The sequence below is a fragment of the Chelonia mydas genome, chromosome 6 (genome assembly GCF_015237465.2).
Source record: "Chelonia mydas isolate rCheMyd1 chromosome 6, rCheMyd1.pri.v2, whole genome shotgun sequence".
Classification (NCBI taxonomy): Eukaryota; Metazoa; Chordata; order Testudines; family Cheloniidae; genus Chelonia; species Chelonia mydas.
In genome coordinates, this window is record NC_051246.2 from 45,513,161 (window position 1) to 45,533,705 (window position 20,545).

Consider the following 20,545-nt stretch of genomic DNA (forward strand, 5'->3'; position numbering starts at 1 on the left):
GCTGGTCTGGAAAGGTGCATGACGCACGCATCTTCAGGAACAGTGGCCTGTACAGAAAGCTGCAGACGGGGACTTTCTTTCCAGACCACAAGATCACAGTGGAGGATGTGGAAATGCCCTTAGTAATCTTTGGAGACCCAGCTTACCCCCTACAGCCCTGGCTCATGAAACCTTACACAGGGCACCTGGATAGCAGCAAGGAGCGTTTTAACAAGCGCCTGAGCAGGTGCCGCATGGTAGTCAAATGTGCCCTTGGCCGTTTGAAAGGTCGCTGGAGGTGTCTCAATGGAAGGCTAGACCTTACCGAGGATAATATTCCCATGCTCATAGCCACATGCTGCACTTTGCATAATATGTGTGAATCTAAGGGTGAAATGTTTGCTCAGGTGTAGAGCACTGAGGCAGAGCTCTTGGCTGCACAGTTTGAACAGCCAGATGCTAGGGCTGTCAGAGGAGCCCAGAGGGCTGCTATTAACATCAGAGAAGCTTTGAGGAACTACTTTGACAATGGGGGCAGTAACACGTCTGCTTTCGAGTTGTTTCTGTGGTGCATCCATGTATAATTATGGGGCCCTAGATCCATGCAATAAAATGCTTTAGAAGTCTGTTACCGAGAGTGAATTGATTGCTATATGCTTTTGTAGAACACAGAATAAAAACACTGTACCATTAAATACCTTAGCATTTATTTATTTATTGTTAAAAAGGGTAAAACCTCATAACTGTGTGTAGCTCCAGCTATCGTTGTGCAAACTGTGAGAGAGGGTGGAGTGATGGGGAAACTCAGGAGTTCTGTGAAGTAAAAAGGAATGTATGGGCATAGAGGAGGGTGGGGTTGGCAAAGAATTGTGCATCTGCATGTGCTACAGTGGAGGTTGACCACGGATCTGCACAGTCTGCAGCTGTATCAAAGACTTCAGCATCTCTGTCTGATCCTCCATAACTTTTATCATCTGCTCTGTCGCTTGCCTAGCAAATGCAGCATTCTCTTTTCTGTCCTGCCTTTTGGCTTCCCAGCACTCTTTGCGTTCCCTGGTCTGTATCTCATCGCACTGCAGCACCTCCCAGAACATGTCTTCTTTGTTGCGCCTAGGATTCTTCTTTATCTGCCGAAGCTGGTCGGCAGTGGTGTGTGATGTGTTCCTCAAGGTCTGTGCTGAACAGAAGAGGGATTGTTACATACCAGCAAATGATTGAAACATTTTAGTAATAAGGGCCTTTTGCTAGTAGAAGTCACTTTCTCTCTGAGACACTAGGCAGGCACACAGCTCCGCGAGCACCGCAATCATGGTGAGTGTTGGGAGTGGGGAGAAGGCAGTTGTGCGACAGACAAAACTGTCACAGCTTGCAGGGAACTCATTCTAAAATTATCACACTTTTTCACAGGCAGCCAACCTGCTGGCTGACATCTCGCAGCTGCGAGTAACTAGGGAAACCAAGGCAGAACTGCTGCATGCTTGCGACTTTCACCCCGGTCTATATGCAGCTCAGCTATGTGCCACTTTGATCCCAGCTCCAGTGATTGCTAAATGGCATGGTAGTTTCCTACAATGGGGGAACTAACAAGATGCACTCCCTTGGAATCTGCGACAGAAGATTAACAAGTACTTCTTGGAAACTTTCCACAGCCTCTCTCTGGAGGATTCCCCGCAGGTCTTGATGTCCATCGACATCCTGCTTGGCCATGCAGATTAGCTACACAGGACAATGTCCAGCTCACAGAAAACACTACCTACCTCCCACTTTTCGATTCCCTACACAAGCCACAGCAACTTACCAGGTGTCTCATCGGCTTCCTGCTCCCCGTTGAGAACTTCTGGAGTGGAGAAAAGTTCCTGGCTGCTGTCGCCACGAGGCGACCCCGCTGGGAACACCACATCCTCTTCTAGCTCGACTTCTTCATCCAGAATGTCAGCTTCTGGGTTACCCTCTCTTTCTGCTGCCTCCGAAGTATCCATGGGACTATCGACGATGGAGCTGGCATCACCACTGAGGATAGCATTCAGCTCCTTATAGAAGCGGCAGGTCTTAGGTGCAGCACCAGAGCGATGGTTCACCACCTACGCCTGCCTCAGCTCCTTTATCTTCGCTCTACACTGCTGCATGTCCCGATCATAGCCCTTTTTGGACAAGTCTCGAGAAATTTGCCCATATGTGTCTTGATTCCTATGGGTCACTCGCAGCTGCGACTGAACAGACTCCTCTCTCCATATACTGATCAGATCCAACAACTCAGCGGCGGTCCAAGCAGGAGCGCGTTTGGTGCAATAGCCAGCCATGCTCAGATGGGAAGCTCATCTGGGAAGCCAGCAAGCAGGAAATGAGATTTAAAATTCCCGGAGCTTGCAAGGGGGTTTGGCTATAGGACAGTGGAGTTCAAACCGCTGACCAGAGCCGCAGCATCGGAATTGTGGGACACTTTCTGGAGGCCAATAAAATCAGGAAAAAAAAGCTGTGTCATCTACACTGGCTGTTTGTTGACAATAAAGGGAGGGGAAAAGGCAAAAGTCTCTAGCAGGGTGGAAGTTGTCACCAAAACTGGGCGGTTTTTTTCAAAAAAAGTCACATTGCAGTGTGTATGCTATCGCTGTTTTGTCGCCAAAAGGCAATTTTTGGCAACAAAACTTGCCAGTGTAGACAAGCCCTAAAAGATATTACCTCACCCACCTTGTCTCTCTAATATCCTGGGACTGATACAGCTACAATACTGCAAACAACAATGGATAATTCTAGAATGAATTTTAACAACAGCCTGCATTTTATCATCACTATTGATCAGCGATAGGGCTCAACAGCTACTGCTCAACTCTTCCCAAATACTAGTAAAAAACTGATTACATTTGTTAGAATATCAGCAAAAGATTTCCGTTCTGTGTTGCACATCTTCAATAATATAGGAAGCAGAAAAATACCTTTGTTGCCTAGAAATCTACTATACTCCTTAGAAGTTGGTTGCAAATATAAGCAAAACACTTCATTAGGACATCTGTAATACCTTGTAGTCACTCTGATATATGTGATAAAATATCGGTACCTGTAAACTGCTCAGACTTTCTTCTTAGCTGCATTATTAACATCTCATCATTATACAGCATTTAAAAGCAGACACAACCAAACATACCTAAAATCTGTGGTTCACTGTACTGTTAAGCTCTCTTAATTTCACGTGTATTGTTGTCTAAGTTTTAAAAAAAACCTTGAAAATAAGTGACCCTTTTTCTAATCAAAATAAATGAACATGCCAACACATGAATAATTTGATGCATAATATGACATTGTTGTCAATTACTTTTGTTTTCTAAATATGTAGAATGTAAATGGTTTTATTTGCAATCTTGTATTTCAAGCTCATTTACAGGATACATTTTTAAATAACCATATATTAGAGAAAGAAGCTACAAGCTCAGTTTAAATCAAATCTTACATGTGCCTGCTCAGTCACTATTTTGCCTTTAGAAAAATATGATTATCCCACTTAAAAGGCTATTTTTATTCCTCTTTTTTATTACTACAGCAGCCTTACAACTTTTTTCCAAATCCTTTTATTGTACTGGATGTACACTGACATGTATTCTGTAAACAGCTGACACTATGTCAGTCATAATTCACTTTAAAGGTTTTTATATAAGCATCACCACACTGAGGGCTAACTTTCTCATGTACCTGAGGAGGATTACTGGCATATGATATAGACAGTTAATCGCTTTTCATATCTAACCATTATCTAAGATGATACATTAAATATATTTTTCTCTTCACTAAAATGCTGTGCTACAAACAGGTCTAAAAACTCAATAGAAGTTGACTAATTCTTTCACAGAAGATTATCAACATCTTACACAATAAAAGTGAAAAAAGTAAATTCTGATAAAAAGTCCAAGTAAACTGAAGGCTGAAAAGTTAAAAATATAATCCACACCTTAATTTAGAAATAGCTCTATTAACCCTACACTCTGAACAGTATATTCCACAAATAAAGAACTGCAGAAATTTGTAAGCAATGGGAGGAAGCCCTTTTCACATATTTCTGAAAAGTTTAAAGGTTTCATTTCTGATTCCAGTCTAGGGAAAACAGGAATAAAATACCACATAAATTAAAAGACACTGTCAACAGAGACAACAGCAAAACAAAAACATCCTACACATACCTATGTCTGGAAATATTTTACCAACTATTGTTACAATGTACACGCATGTTTATTTTTAACAAGACTGCATTTGACAACACTTTTTGCCTAATAGGTTTCACGGTTTCTATTGTATTTGCCAAGTTCCTCTTTTGTTTATATAGTTTCTGCCACAACAAGGTTTTTGTTGTTTGTTTGTTTGGTTTGGGGTATTTTAGGAATATGTGATGGTTAAAATAACAATCAATCAACTTTACCAAACTCCTTGAAGGGGGCTCTCAAACTGGGAGTCATGACCCCTCAGGGGGTCACAAGGTTATTATGTGGGGGGATCGCGAGCTGTCAGCTTCCACCCCAAACCCTGCTTTGCCTCCAGCATTTATAATAGTGCTAAATATAAAAACATGTTTTTAATTTACAAGGAGGGTCGCACTCAGAGGTTTGCTGTGTGAAAGGGGTCACCAATAAAGAAGTTTGAGAACCACAGTTTTATGAAATATATACTGAATAAATAAAATAAGAATATTTGTTTTGTCACGTACTCCCCCCAGCCGCCTCAGGAGCTATTGCACGGAGAGCTCATTTCCCCCCTGGTGTCCTTATTGCAACCAAAAATGCTGCTTTACATAAGAGTAGCTAAAGGCTAGCTCAAAGGAGGAACTCACAGTTGCTTTCAGAATTAAACCTAACACTAACCAAAATCTTGGCCTCTTCAAAGAGGAGGGGAAAACAGATGGGAAATAGAAGGATGTGAACTCAAATCACGCACTCTAATTTCGCTTGTATTACAATTGAGACAAACTCAGAGGAAAAAAACCGAGGGATACAAGTTAAGTTAGCATTGTTGCAAAAAAGTAAAATATTTTGAAAACATTTCCTGGCATCTAACAATTTTTCCAGTAAGGAAAGATATATGTATTTGAGAATAAGCCTTTCAGGTGGCACTTTTGTAATTGATAGCCAAGTACTCAACTATTCCTGTGGAGGTAAATTCATTCACACACCTAATCCGTACAATCTCCAGACAACAGGGTTGACAAAGGGTATCAGACCTTGAAATAAAAGATCCAAATAGAATAGGAGTCTCTAATGAGCCAGAGGCTCAAAAAGGTCCAAGACACTCCTGTCTGGGCTTCCATAATGATTTGCTCCACATTTTATCTGACTTTCCTGGGAAGTCTCAGAATAAAGGAAAAGAATAAAGTATCCATTTCCTTACCTTTATTTCCACACAAAGGCATGAAGAACATAGTGAATGAATTGACCATTGATGAGCCCCAACTTTGAAGACACTTCTCAGTGGAAGCTCCACTCCCTGGGGATACTCAGCCATGTGCTCAAGCAACATTCAGTCAAGTGCTGAAGCACGAGTTTTGATCCCACCTTGGGTTAAAACTTATTTCTCCACCAAGAAATGAAGATGGAGGACTTATGCCCTAAGCAACAAGCTTTAGACACTACTGCAGCTGGTTAGGAAAAAGGATTCTTTGCAAAGAGTCTCCCATGTGTGCAGGGCCAAATGAACTGCAAGCAGTTCCAGAACATTGATAGAGCACCTATGTCTCGGAGATCCAAAGATGCTAAAATACAGAAAGAGTCAAAGTTGTCTCTCCACACCAGCAGGCCAGCACCCCCACGACCACAAGAATCAGTCTTTCATAAAGTATAGGCTTGGGACCTGGCAAAGGTGAAAGTAATCCAGAAGACTATTATACAGTAATGCCCATCCTGAGACCCCAACTTCATAGCCCTTTCCCCAATGTGCCTTTCCTCTCAAGTTTGAAAAAGACTTCTTGCAACATCTTCATGAGAATGCAAATTTACCTTGGGGAGAAAAAGGGCAATTGAAAATGAAGTCACGGAAAGTCACAAAGGCACACGTCTGGGAGGAACGGTAAACAGAACCTAACATCTTCAAAGAGCTCAGAGACTTTGCCTGTTAGAGCCTTAAATAAAATTACTCAAACTGATTTACCTGTTTGGACAACTGAATTAACCATTATCTTTAGAGAGAGGCCCAAAACCAACCCTCTGTGTCTGAATGCCCCAAACCTCTTGGGAAGCAGAGTGAGGTATCTCCACTCAGGTGCAGCATCAAATCAAAATTTTGTAGATGGTCCCTATCTGTATATGGTGGCTGAAACAAAACTCCAGATCATAAAAGCTATGGCTACTTAGGGTATTCAAAATCTAGATCTGAAGTCTGCAGTTTCTCCTGCATAGTTATTATCTTATAAACTTGTTACAAATCTTCTTGCATTCTGAACATGTTTAATTCTTCTATAGTTTGACTTTTTCTGATGCTAAAATGGCTCTTCAGCTGTTAAAGGCTGAATACTCCTGTTGATGGACCTTGAAGAAGGCATGGATGCCTTAACTTCTTATTTATTCATTGAAGTCACAACATACAGAATGTGGGCAACATGAAAACCAGCCTTTTTCAAAAAAGCAAAAACAATAATGCTAATACTATAATCCTAAAACATGGTAATATGACCACCTTGCATTTGTGTGTTCTTCTTCATTACCACTTGACAAGGGCAGGTAACCTTTAATATCTTTTTGAAAGTTAATTAAATCATAAGACCCAAGAAAACCAAGACTGAACATAAAAGGAGAAAATTAAGTAAGTTTTAATTATCTATTGGAATAAATTATTTTTTCACTGAAAGTTGCTGACATGCATTAGAGTGGAATAACTACTATCTCTACACCCACACACAGTATCTTGACAAAGCACGTACAAATCTTTTCTATTTAATAAAGATACTCATACCTTGTCTAGTTACATTTTATATATGTAATTCCATATACATCAAGATGAGAACACATTAAATATTTTAATATATTTAAGGTGAAATTCACCTCTGTGCAGAGGGCTGTCACAAGAGGTTGTGTCACCTTTGTATCATTTAAGTTGAAATATTTACGTGGTCATAAAACAATGTATAGTACTTTTTGCACATTTCATTGTTTATAAAACACTTAATTTGAAAAGTAATCATTTTAAAAAAAAATGAGAAGAAATTACCTTATGAGTTGCTACCAATTTCTGTGGTTACATAATCACAATTTTTTAAAATTGTTTTCTTCTTTCCCAGGGAATAACCCACCAAAACATCAAAAAAGTACACAAAAGTACTCTAAAATGCACACAGCAAACAAACTGGAGAAAAAAATCAAGTTTTAAAAAATATTTTTAATAGGTAAAAATATATAAAATAAGAGAGCGTGATTTTAAGATTGAAGTTATGCCTTTACAAAATAAGGAATTCTGTTCATGAGCCATGTGTTATAGCAAGGAATGGTAAAGCAAGATTTTATCAGTGTCTGTATTATGGTGCCTGATTTTCAGAGGTGTTATATGTGTACCTGCACGTTCCATTGCACAGCGGACTGAAGTGTATAGCATCTCTGAAAAAATAATAATGGTAAAGAAATTCAAAGCTCATATACATTACTAAATCAGACAGCTCAATTTTATGCCTACATTCACTGTCATAATACATTTTATTTGGCTTATCTTATATTGTGTGTGTGTGTGGGCTCACACGCGCACTGTATACATACACACACACACACACACACACTACACAGAACCTAAGTTTTAAGGACACAAGATGCTACCACAGGGGGAACAAGTTATAAAGGAAGAGTGTTCCTCTTCTATCTTTTTGCTTCCTTCTGTATATCATTTTTGCTCATCATACACATAAATGCAAAACTGATGCTTACAATGCTTCCCACCCCACCCATTTTAACTAAGTACTCTGAGATCAGGCTAATTTCTGAAAAATATATTCAAGTGAAGAAGTACATGTTTCTAATAATTAACTTTTTGTCTAATTTGAGGTGTCTTTCTCCCTTACCCCCTTACCTCCCTGCTGTGATTTTAGGACACAAAAGGACACAACAATTAATTAAACTGATAGCAAAACAAGACCATTGATCAACTGATAAAACTGAAAAGAGAAGCTGTTTCCTCTTTAAAGATTCCACTATCACTACAGAATTTTGTTCTCTATTCTGTACTCAGCAGAGGATTTAAAAAGTTAAAACTGTTTTCCTGCCTTTGAAAGTCTCTACAGAAAAATAAAATGCAATTCAACTATTTTATACAAAATACAGAAATTATGATAAAACAAATCTAGCCTTCTGGTCAATGAAAGTTTAAAATGAGATTGTTAATCCATTCTACAGTTAACCCTTTTTTCTCATGGGGGACAATAAGCAAAGTAATATGTAAGTAAATACAGCAAATTCAGACAATGTTCTAGCACTGGCATCATAAGAAACTGCATCTGAGGGAGAGAATTTGTTCTATACTGCAAAGGATTTTACAAGCAAAATGAAAAAGCTGAGGTTTTTTTCAACTCAGCTAAGACATCTTATCAATATCTAATCCAAATCTCTGACACTGTTGGAGTTGTTCAGCCACAGAACAACATACCAATAGATTTCTTCCATAGCCTAGACCCTGCGTGTCTGTAGCAAAGCCTACTGGAGGTAGATGAAAAGACTCCCGAAGACTTCACCGGCTTTGGATTAGGCCTTATGTCAGTACATATCAGAGTATACAGCTATCAGAAGATAACCATGTTGAAGGTTTCATAATTATAAAGCAATCATTCATACCTTTGAAAGAAAGCAAAGTTTTAACTCTGCAAATTAGCCAAACACCTCTTTTTTGACAGACTAGCTAAAAGATAGCACCATTTATTTCAACCAACTCTTGAAGGAAAGAACAAAATCACTCATGGGACTAGACAATATGCTTTGTTTCATAAAAAATATATAACTAAATTAGGGGTCTTTTCGGGAGAACGGCATGAGGCTCATAATGGAAATATTAATAGAACTTTTACATCAAAGTATGATCACAGATGTCAATATATTATGAAAAATTCTCAAAAATTACAACGTATTTTACATATGGTTTAAAACTGGAAAACACAACTTGGAATCTTTAGTAATATTAACTCTTTAAGTTCAGGTTGATATTTGGGAGAGTTTTAAAGAGGTGCTTATAGTTGAACATACTTTATTCAACACATCTACTAGCCAGAGGCCATGGGCTTCTTTGGCTCAGAACCTACAGAACTAATTCTACTTTTTGTGTTAGATATTGTTTTGGAACACATCAGCAGTTAGTTATTTTATGGAGAGCAAACCTCCTTCCCTGTAATTTTTGTTTTCTGAAAGTCGGAATTTTAACAGATAATCATCAAATTCAGCATTTACATAGCAATCTACAACTTCAAAGTACTGCATAAACAATAATTAATCCTCATAAAAGTTCTGTGCTGCAGATCCTCAATTAAAATTGCTTGGCATATCAATTCTCCACAGTAAATTAATATACATTCTAAAATTCTCATTAAGATTTTTTCCTAAATTACCGTTTTATTACCTCAGTACCTCTTTCGGTATGGTCATTTAACTCACCAAAACCAATTTTTTTTTTATGTCAAGGCAGCCACCATTTTGTGAACTTTCTTTTCTAACTGTGGGATACCCTTTTAATCAGTTACAATATTTCTCTAGGGAGGAGGGATGCTCTAGCTATTTTTTTTTTTTTTTTTTTACAAGCTACAATATAGTTTTGTAATGAATAAATCTTCATTTCACTGAGAAACTCATTTGACATGTGTGCAAAAAAATCCTTCTGTTCTGCTATTGGTCATTAGTTTCTAGGTGGAAGTCATTACAACAATATCTCCTAAAAAACCTGCAATTAAATAGGTCACATTGATAAAAAAGTAAAATACGAAAAATTAGAAAAGATTGCTTTTTACTAATATGTGTTCCAAGAAGACACACAGCCCAGAATAAGGTAACAAAAACCTGTAAGATAAACTTTACATTTAAGTAATTAAAAAGGTGTTATAGAAGTATAAACACACAGTAGTCACAAGAAGTCTTCTCAAAACCCTTTATAGCAACAAATTTATTGTAAATTCTCATTTTACATTCCTAGTTAACCTTATAGATAATTCTAAAATTGATCTCAAAATCCTATAAATAGTATAAAGGAAGAGGAATGACAGCCTTCTTATGTTCACACATTTGGCTGTATTAGCGAACTGAACAGCATAAAAAAAAATTCTGATAGAAATTTAATTCAGGTGCAGAAAAAACTTCTATTACTACTCCACAGCCAGCTATGTACAAAGTCACTTACACCAGCTCAGTTACACAGAACAATCCAAAACGCTGGTATTGATTTTGGAATATCTTATTATGGTAACAAACAATCTATTTAAGAGAGACTAGGATCACTTTTCAGTTGAGAGACATATGGAGTCTTTTCCCTGTCAACTGAAGTTCATGGCTGTACTCAGTTTACAGTCTTTGTTCACTGTAACATGCGTAAAATTTACAGGATATAAATCTCACAGATGTTCTCTAATCATTAGATAATAACGTATTGCCTTGTAAATTATTATTATAAAAATAGCCTCTGTTGAATTATAAATACAATTCAATGAAAACAGATTAACACATATACATAACACATATACTCCCCATTAATCTGCCTTTTTTAACTGATGTGCTATACTGTCACAGCCAGCTAAACATATCACTCCACAAATTTTAAACAGAGTAATAAAGATGATTGTAAATATTTTTAAAGAATAAACTAAGTTCCTTTGTCTGAACTGTAAACTACATGATGATACAACTTAAAGTAGACAGGAAACAGATTAACTCTCATTTTAAACAGCCTGGTTTTGAGCATTATGTATCTGTTCTAAAAACTTTCGGGAGTCTTTTTCAGAATGTTGTCTTAATAGCATCAATGCCTAAGTTATTTTGCACTAACCATGGTCTGAGTAATGAACATTTCTAGAAACATGTGATATATTTCTATAAAAAGAAGTTCAAAATTGTAATATAAAAGTTTTCCATCTCTGTTTTAACATCTTTCAGGTAATAAGGCCATTAGCATTTACGCTAACAACCAACTCAGCACGTTATACCTCACAGTGATACTATCCTTGCTGAACTTCATGCTTTATAACTCATATTTGAACATCACATTAAAACATGGACAAATCGTTTTCTGAAACTCAGAATCCAGAGATGAAGATTTTAAATTATATCAGAGGAAACCAAAAACAGTGTGACATCTCTCACCTATCTTGTTCTATAATAGCCCCAGCTGGTATAATAATCCCATAAATAAAAGAATATATTCTGCTTTTTTTCTGTAATACTGCATTGTCAAATTTCCATTTCTCCCAAAGGATGAAAATAAATTCATAATATTCCATAAAATAAGTCCACATTAAGATACTACATGTGTCTAATGCAGTAGAAACACGTTTTAGGATTATTTAGTCTTATTTATAAAATATGTAATAATGCAATTAAAGAATATCATAATGCATATTCACAATAAGAAACTGCAACTTTAGCTTCCGCATTTTCTGACTTCTGCACATTTAAATCATACAAAGTTTTTTAAAAATGATTTTGTTTTTATTTGTTTTTGGTTTTTTAAGAAAACAAAAAATGAGTGGGACAGAGAGGAACAACTCCTATTGATTTCAGTGTCCAGGGCTTTGAAGCTCAACTGGCTTACAAAAATATCGCAAATTCATAATCAAGAACTATCTGTCTAATGGATAACACCATTAGAATTCAACTGCACTCAAAAGAGGTCTCAGTCAGATCTTAATTGTTGCCTACACTGAGTTTTTAGCCATTGATGCAGCTGCACTAGTCCAAGCCCCTAGCATAACATGATTTATACCAGTACAGTACTATTAGAGTTTACCCTGATAAAGATAGCCTGCACAAGGGATTTCCAGATAGTCCAGTGGCCAAAATCCCAGTGGAGACAAAGGCTTAGAATGTAAGAACCAAGATAAAGTTGTACAATGACATTGTGATAACCACACTGTTATATGATATATGTGATACCCACATTGTTATATCTGAAACTTGGCAAATACTAGAAACTCACAATAGGAAACTTAATGCATTCCATCAGAGATGCTTGCAAAGAATACTTGGTGTCTGCTGGAGCGATAAAGTAACCAATGCTGAGTGTTACAAAAAACTGGACAGAAGACTGTAGAGATAATGATTTGAGAGAGAAGGCTGAAAAGGTTTGTACATGTTGTAAGGATATAAAAAAAACTGCATTCCTAGACAAGCTCTTGACTGGATACCACCTTGTATCCAGAAAACTGGGGGGGAACAACTCATGGCATGCAAGAAAACCATTGAGAAAGAAGAACGAGGAGTACTTGTGGCACCTTAGAGACTAACAAATTTAACTGAGCATAAGCATAAGCTCAAATAAATTTGTTAGTCTCTAAGGTGCCACAAGTACTCCTCGTTCTTTTTGCTGACACAGACTAACACGGCTACCACTCTGAAACCCATCACCACTGAGAAAGAAGCAGCTGTCACAGAAACAGACTTTGGGCTTGTCTTCACTACCGGGAGATCGACGCTGCTGCAATCAATTTAGCGGGTGTCGATTTAGTGGGTCTAGTGAAGACCCGCTAAATCAATGGCACAATGCTCTCCAGTCGACTCCAGTACTCCAGATCACTGAGAAGAGTAAGTCTCCCGTCAATGCAGGGCAGTGAAGACACCGGGATAAGTCAACCTAAGCTACATCAACTCCAGCTATGTCATTCACGCAGCTGGAGTAGCATAACTTTTAGGTCGACTTACCCCGGTAGTGAAGAAAAGCCCAAAATGGAGGAAGAAATGTGGTATTAGGCAGATGGAGGTGGACAGACTTGATTGCCTTATGTGTCACAAGGCATGAGAACATCTAATAAATAAATATAATTTAAGGCCAACTTCATCAAGAGGGTACAGAAAAGTTGTAAGTTGCCCATGGTGACAACAATTCAGTGTCAGACCCATGCTGAACCAAAGATTTCTGACTCCCAGTCTAGGGTCCAGCCATTCAGCCCCTCCATGTCTTTGGGTCCTGTTTGCGAATTCTTGAACTCCCAGTAGCAATAACCTGTGTTTGAGGGAGGGAGGGAGGGAAAATGGGGAGAGGCTACTGCTACCAAGAAGGCAGGTGCACAATAACGCCCCTTTCACAGAATATGAGTGCACTGTTTTTGCTTCTGGAGGCACAAATACCCCGGGATAGACTTTAGCCTTATATTTGTAAACTGCTACTATTTTCAAATAATTGTAACACAAATTTTGATTTCCCACTACAGTATTTTTACATTATTTGATGGCAAAAACATTGTATTTATTTCTGTAATTTTACAGTATGTTTTTACAACATTTGTTTCCTGTGTTACCAAAAATAACCTATGCAGTTCCTTATAAACTGAGGTGATCATGTATCTGTAGCTAAACATAGCTACTGGAAAGCAAGTGGTACAAATATAGTACATTTTTCAGTAATTAGAAATGCAGTGCTACTGAACATCATAGAACAGAGAAGATTTAATGATCTCCAATACACTGTAACTTGAGATACTCATTCTCATCTGGTATGCAGGTACAATACACTAATGCATAATTAAAGAACAGGCAGCTATAGTGATTTATATTTATGTGAGGTCAGCTTTACAAAAGGAATATATTTCAGACTCATGGGGCAATTAAAACCAGATTAATTTCTTACCACAAATATGAAGTTCAAATTTCTAGCAAGAATAGCATGGCTTGTCACTCACTTTTATACTCTTTATTGCATTACTACTGCTATCAAAATACAATACAGATCTTTCAAAAATTCCATCAATTTTAATGACAGGTTTCAGAGTAGCAGCCGTGTTAGTCTGTATTCGCAAAAAGAAAAGGAGTACTTGTGGCACCTTAGAGACTAACACATTTATTTGAGCATAAGCTTTCATGAGCTACAGCTCACTTCATCGGATGCATTCAGTGGAAAATACAATGGGGAGATTTATATACATAAAGAACATGAAACAATGGGTGTTACCATACACACTGTAAGGAGAGTGATCACTTAAGGTGAGCTATTACCAGCAGGAGAGCGGGGTGTGGGGGACCTTTTGATAATCAAGGTGGGCCATTTCCAGCAGTTGACAAGAACATCTGAGGAACAGTGGGGGGGGAGGGGGGGAGGGAATAAACATGGGGAAATAGTTTTACTTTGTGTAATGACCCATCCACTCCTAGACTCTATTCAAGCCTAAGTTAATTGTATGCAGTTTGCAAATTAATTTTAATTCAGCAGTCTCTCGTTGGAGTCTGTTTTTGAAGTTTTTTTGTTGAAGTATTGCCACTTTTAGGCCTGTAATCGAGTGACCAGAGAGACTGAAGTGTTCTCCAGCTGGTTTTTGAATGTTATAATTCTTGACGTCTGATTTGTGTCCATTTATTCTTTTACATAGAGACTGTCCAGTTTGACCAATGTACATGGCAGAGGGGCATTGCTGGCACATGATGGCATATATCACATTGGTAGATGTGCAGGTGAACGAGCCCCATGTTTATCCCCACCCCCACCGTTCCTCAGATGTTCTTGTCAACTGCTGGAAATGGCCCACCTTGATTATCACTACAAAAGGTCCCACCCCCCCCCGCCCCCCGGCTCTCCTGCTGGTAATAGCTCACCTTAAGTGATCACTCTGGTTACAGTGTGTATGGTAACACTCATTGTTTCATGTTCTCTATGTATATAAATCTCCCCACTGTATTTTCCACTGAATGCATCCGATGAAGTGAGCTGTAGCTCACGAAAGCTTATGCTCAAATAAATGTGTTAGTCTCTAAGGTGCCACAAGTACTCCTTTTCTTTTATCAATTTTAATGTGCGACAAATAATGATGAGTTTAAAAATCCTACATGATTATCCTGTTTTCATATAATACATTAAATATAGAAGAAAGAGAGTCTCTTGCTTGAAACATAGGACTGAAAATAAGGAACTCCCAAGTTCTAGTCCCAGCTTTGCAACTGGCTCACATGAGGCATACACATTTTTACTCAATGAGCCACACACAACCATACTAAGTATGGAGATTCCCTGAAATTGTTTAAACATTGGCAGTGATGGCATCAATCACTGCAGGAGGAACAGGGAATCTCGATCTCTCATCTTGGTAGTTGAAAAGCTTTTCAGTTCATCTTTAATGCAGACAGCATCCTTAATCTTATTATTTACATATTGCAACACAATACACATGATTCTAAAGACCACTGAATTCCAAGATGTCATCTAGAGTTAAGCAAATCAATTCTCGATTTTCTTTGTTTATTTTTGAAATGCAGACCTTTGGCAGTTAATTGCATAAAGAATAAACAGCGCATTGCCATAAATAATGAGCACACATCATACATTATATTCTACATACAAGATTTTAACTTAATCATTTTAGCATGTTAAATATAGACACTATAGCTACCCTTCTCCAAAAGTTGGAAAGAACAGAAGGCAATGTACTAAGTCTTTCACATTCTGACAGCACTCTTTGTTTATGAGTAAATACTATCTGTGATACTACATTACAAAATGATGAGCTGATTTAGCTTACCTTCTTTAATTCTTACTGGATAAAACGAAAAAGCATACAGTCACTGTATCTAACTTAATTATACAAATTAAATACATGCTGCATCTTGGACATTACTTGGCAACCACATTTAACATATGATTAGCTTAAAATACAGGAACAAAAATACGCATAGAATAATGGACTTTAAGGCCAGAATGGACCATCATGATTATCTAGTCTGACCTCCTGCACCTCGCAGGACACAGAACCTCACCCATCCACTGCAGGAATAGATCCATAACCTCTGGCTGAGTTACTGAAGTTCTCAAATCATGATTTAAAGACTTCAAGTTACAGAGAGAATTCACCATTTACACTAGTTTAAACCTGCACGTGACCAGTGCCCCATGCTCCAGAGGAAGGCAAAACAAAAAACAAAAACCCCGAGGCTCCGCCAATCTGACACTGAACCCAAAGCAATATTATTTACCACCCCATAGTCTGGGGAACACAGTAGTAAGGAAATCCATGCAAACAGTATATAGTCTTAACAAAACATACTGCAAGTATGACATGCTTATTTATGATTGTATTACAGTAGTATCCACAGGCCTTATCAGCATGAGGGCTTCTTTGTGTTAGACACTGTACAGACAAAGAAGATACAGTTCCTTCCCAAGGAGTTTACCATGTCATTTAAGGTCAAACAAGTGAGTGTGATGAGGAGAGGGGGAAAGAGAATGAGGATAATAGCAATAGGTTCAAAGAGTTATATTGCTACATTGTTTAATATTTACTTCTCATTTCTGCTTCAACATGAGCTCTGTGATGTTCGAGGGGGAGTCTATCTTAGCACTAGACATGATGGAGGTTTGTTTAACATTGCAAAGTTCAAAGCTAAGACAAAAGTGAAGGAGATCATAATAAGAGACCTGTTGTTTGCAGATGATGAGGCCCTTGTGCCTCACAGTGTTGGTGCCTTACAACAACTTATTACCAAGTTCTCTGATTCATGTAAAATATTTGTGCTACCAATAAGCTTGAAGACAACTTATCATGCACAAAGGCTCTTCAGACCCAGTTCCAGATACCACCTTAGATGGTACTCATCTAGATGTTGTTGATAATTTTTGCTACTTTGGCTCTACTGTTACCAGCAATGTAGATCTTGATGCTGAGATCACAAGCAGAACTGGCAAAGCAGCCAGGAACTTTGGTCTTTTGCAAGACAGAGCTTGCAACATTAACAAATTGTCAACTAAAGTGAAAATCCATATTTATGAGACATGTGATTTATCCAACTCTGCAATGTGGCTCAGAAACATGGACAACTTACGCCAAACACACCAAAAGACTAAACAGTTTTCATATCAGGATGCTTGTATAAAATTTTTCAAATAAGATGTCACGACAAGGTGACAAATGTGGAAGTGTTAAATCGTGCTGGTATGTTGTCCATGGGAACACTGATTAGTAAGAAAAGACTCGGGTGGTTTGGACATGTCACGCAAATGCCAGATTTTGGGATCCTGAGAAGTGTGCTCTGCTCTGAAGCTTCCAAAGGGTCTAGAAAGAGAGGCAAATCGCTGTGCAGATTTTGGGATGCTTGCAAGGATGACTTAGTATCCTTTGGAATCTCTGTGGATGACTGGGCAAGGAGTGAAGAATGCCGTTCTGGTTGGCAGAGCCAGCCTGAAGATGGAGCGAGGCGTTGAAAGAAAGACTGGATCAAGATATGTGATGACCAGCATCAGAGGAGGAAAGAATCTGCTGCTGCTCGGATTCAGAGCTTCGTTAGTGTATGGGTGTGCCCTACCTGTCACTCGCACGTCAGACTCAGAAGCCATCAAAGAACTCATCAGAGCATATACCATGCTCTGTAAAGAGTGACAGTGCCATTATTATTATTAAGATCAAACAAGCGAGTGTAACAAGGAGAGGAGGAAAGAGAATGATGAAAATAGTAATGGAGTTTTGTATGTTTACAATGGCTTTAGTACAGCAAAGCACTTAAGCATGTGTGTAACTTTAAACCCATCAGTAGTCGCATTCACTTCAGCAAACCAATGAGCATAAGTTGAAGGCTCCAATCATTTCAAAATAATGAGTTTTCTTAGTTCCCTTTCTCTCCTATCCGAAGCTTAAGTTTTATAAATCTAAATAAACAAAACCAACAAATGCTTAAGGAGCACTCTCTCTCTCCCCTCCCCCTTCCCCTGTGTATGAATTGTATTTTTAAGGGGTGAGTAAAGACACCACAACCTGAAAACAAACCAATCAACCCACCCTACACACCCAGACCAGCTGCCCCATAACACGAACCTAACCCATAACTACCAAAATAATCAGGCAACAAAAATAAAAATAAAATGAACCATTTTATTCTCTATACTTCAGCCCTACCAATTTCTCTTCAGCCCACCTAAACAAACTACATTTACAGCATACTGCAAGGCACAACAGAGTTGAGCTATTTCATATGAGGAGAGAAAAGCTCATTCCTAAGGAAAGGGGCCATGCACAGAAAATGACTTTGCCCTTCCAACAGATCCTTCTCTTTCATAACGAGGAGCCTCCAGATTGAGCACCTCTGCTGATCTCAACTAGAAGAAATACCAACACCCTAACTCCACCCAGAAACACAGAAGTATCCAGTGTGGCTCACAGAGCACTGGTTGAATATGCTCTTGACCAGACACTAAGGGTAGGTCTACACTGCAATTAAAAAGCTGTGGTGGCCTGTGCCAGCTGACTCATGCTCGTGGGACTCACGAGAGGCTATTTAATTGCAGTGTGGACATACCCTTAATTTACCAAGCACCACAGAACTAAATTTACCTTAATTTATATTCTGCACTAGTTTCCGCTTCCAGATGGATTAAAGGTGTCAGTCTAAACAGACCGCTCTAAAGTAATTTAGTATCAAGGTGATAAAGACATGGATCATGGTGATGAGGTCGACACTGGAAAGAAAAGCCAGACAGAAATCATAAAATGCAGTCTAGCAGCCTTACCTGTAGCGGAATGATAGTCTTCCAGCAATAACTGAGACTCTAACCAGACACCCAGGCTGTGAACACAAGTAACAGGAGGATACTTAACTTCCATTTCTAAAACAGATTATTATTTTCATATTTTCCAGTTGCTTTCCCCAACCCACCATCACCATCTAAATCTTATTTGCTCTCCTCAGCCATCTTGCTCATTCAAGACCCAACCCATGCCAGATGCTAGGAAAGGCATTCAACTGCTGGGAATCAAAATTCAAATATAAAGCTGGGTGTCACAGGCATATTGAAGACACCAGCATCCACGCTGAGACATTTTTCCTTACATGAGTGTACGGTGCCTAGCACAATGGCATCCTGATCTAGATTGAGGCCAACAGGCCTCTAGAATTAATTAGTATTAATAATAATAAATAACAATTAGAGAGTTCTTGCGGTATACAAGAATTTGCCCAATGCTCACATTTCAGATGTCCCCAAGAGAAAAGAATGAAACCACTCAAGAGCAGCAACATCAACCCTAGATGAGGTCAGTGTGTAACCACCTTAAAAATCACCAAACCAAGGACAGCTAATAAATGTACTGCCATCACCAGCACGGATACTTGCCTAGGGAAAAGATCATCCACCTATGCCATAAAACCAGTCTCTGTGCTACACCTGGTGGATAATTACAGAAGTACTAGGACTAGAGGATGAGAAGTTAGTGACCTTATAGCAGTGGTGGGCAACCTGTGGGCCACATGCTGCCCACCAGAGTAATCTGATTGCGGGCCGCGAGACATTTTGCTGACATTGACTGTCTACAGGCACAGCCCTGCAGCTCCCAGTGGCCACAGTTCGCCGATCCCGGCCAATGGGAGCTGCGGGAAGCAGCAGCCAGCATGTCCCTGCGGCCTGCCACTTCCCGCAGCTCCCATTGGCCAGGAAAGGCAAACTGCGGCCACTGGGAATTGTGGAGGGCCGTGCCTGCAGTCAGTCAATGTCAACAAAATGTCCTGCGGCCCGCAATCGGATTACCCTCATGGGCCGTAGGTTGCCCACTGCTGCCTTACAACCCAGTGCAGAGCACAGCATGTAAAAAACTGCAAAAACAGTTCTGAGAAAAGTTAACAAATGGGTGGCCAAAACCAGTGCAATGTGGTGGAGTGATGAACTGAGACAAAAGCAGAAAACTAATGAGGTGCACAATTGTAAAGACCAGGACAAGAAACAAAAATGATTAGACGGGCATCTTCCTTTCAAGGGTGGAATGGTGAAGACAACTCACAATGGTGAGACATGCAGAGAAAATCTTAAGAACATAAGAATGGCCATACTGGGTCAGACCAAAGATCCATCTAGCTCAGTATCCTGTCTTCCTACACTGGCCAATGCCAGGTGCTTCAGAGGGAATAAACAGAACAGGCAATCATTCATCCCATCATCTACTCCCAGCTTCTGGCAAACAGAGGCTAGGGATACTCAGAGGAAACCTTCAAACACTCACCAAAAGAAAGATTGAAGTTGCACAGGACACAATGTTCTGCACTGTATACTCTTATAGATGGGGGTTTTAATTCACTTGTCCTGGAGAAACCTCTTCCATCTCCCCATAAAAACATTTTCTGATCTATGCTAAGTTTATTAATGGAATTCAGCTGCTAAAATTATTGGACCAAATTTCTGTCCCGATTTACACTTGACACAACCCCAAAGAATTCAGCTGGTGAGAGTATCAGGGTATTTTCACACTTTATAAACTGGTTAATTAAGAAAGTAATCTTCATACTTGTGCTATATTCTTTGCAGTATAATACACTGTAATTTCATTTCCTCCAACAATGCTGTTCTTGTCAAAGATGCACCTCAACCTTTCCTCTCTCTTGTAAACTATTTTGTTGGAATTACCAGAGTAATTACTTTAAGAAAAGCCTATATAAAATTCTGTGACAAAAAATAACTCCAAAACAAA

The 20,545-nt window shown here is 38.8% G+C and overlaps 1 protein-coding gene across 2 annotated transcripts in view; it reads right to left on the minus strand.

The window, feature by feature from the left end:
* The window catches only part of METTL15 (methyltransferase like 15), a 199,291-nt gene that overhangs the window by 130,949 nt on the left and 47,797 nt on the right, over nt 1-20,545 (minus strand). The window contains exon 3 of one of the 2 annotated variants that reach the window (XM_037899926.2): nt 7,500-7,541. The exons of the other annotated variant lie outside the window; for it this stretch is intronic. Within the exon in view, the coding sequence (XP_037755854.1) occupies nt 7,500-7,541 (42 nt within the window). The remainder of the gene's footprint in view (nt 1-7,499; nt 7,542-20,545) is intronic. 2 annotated transcript variants of the gene reach the window in all.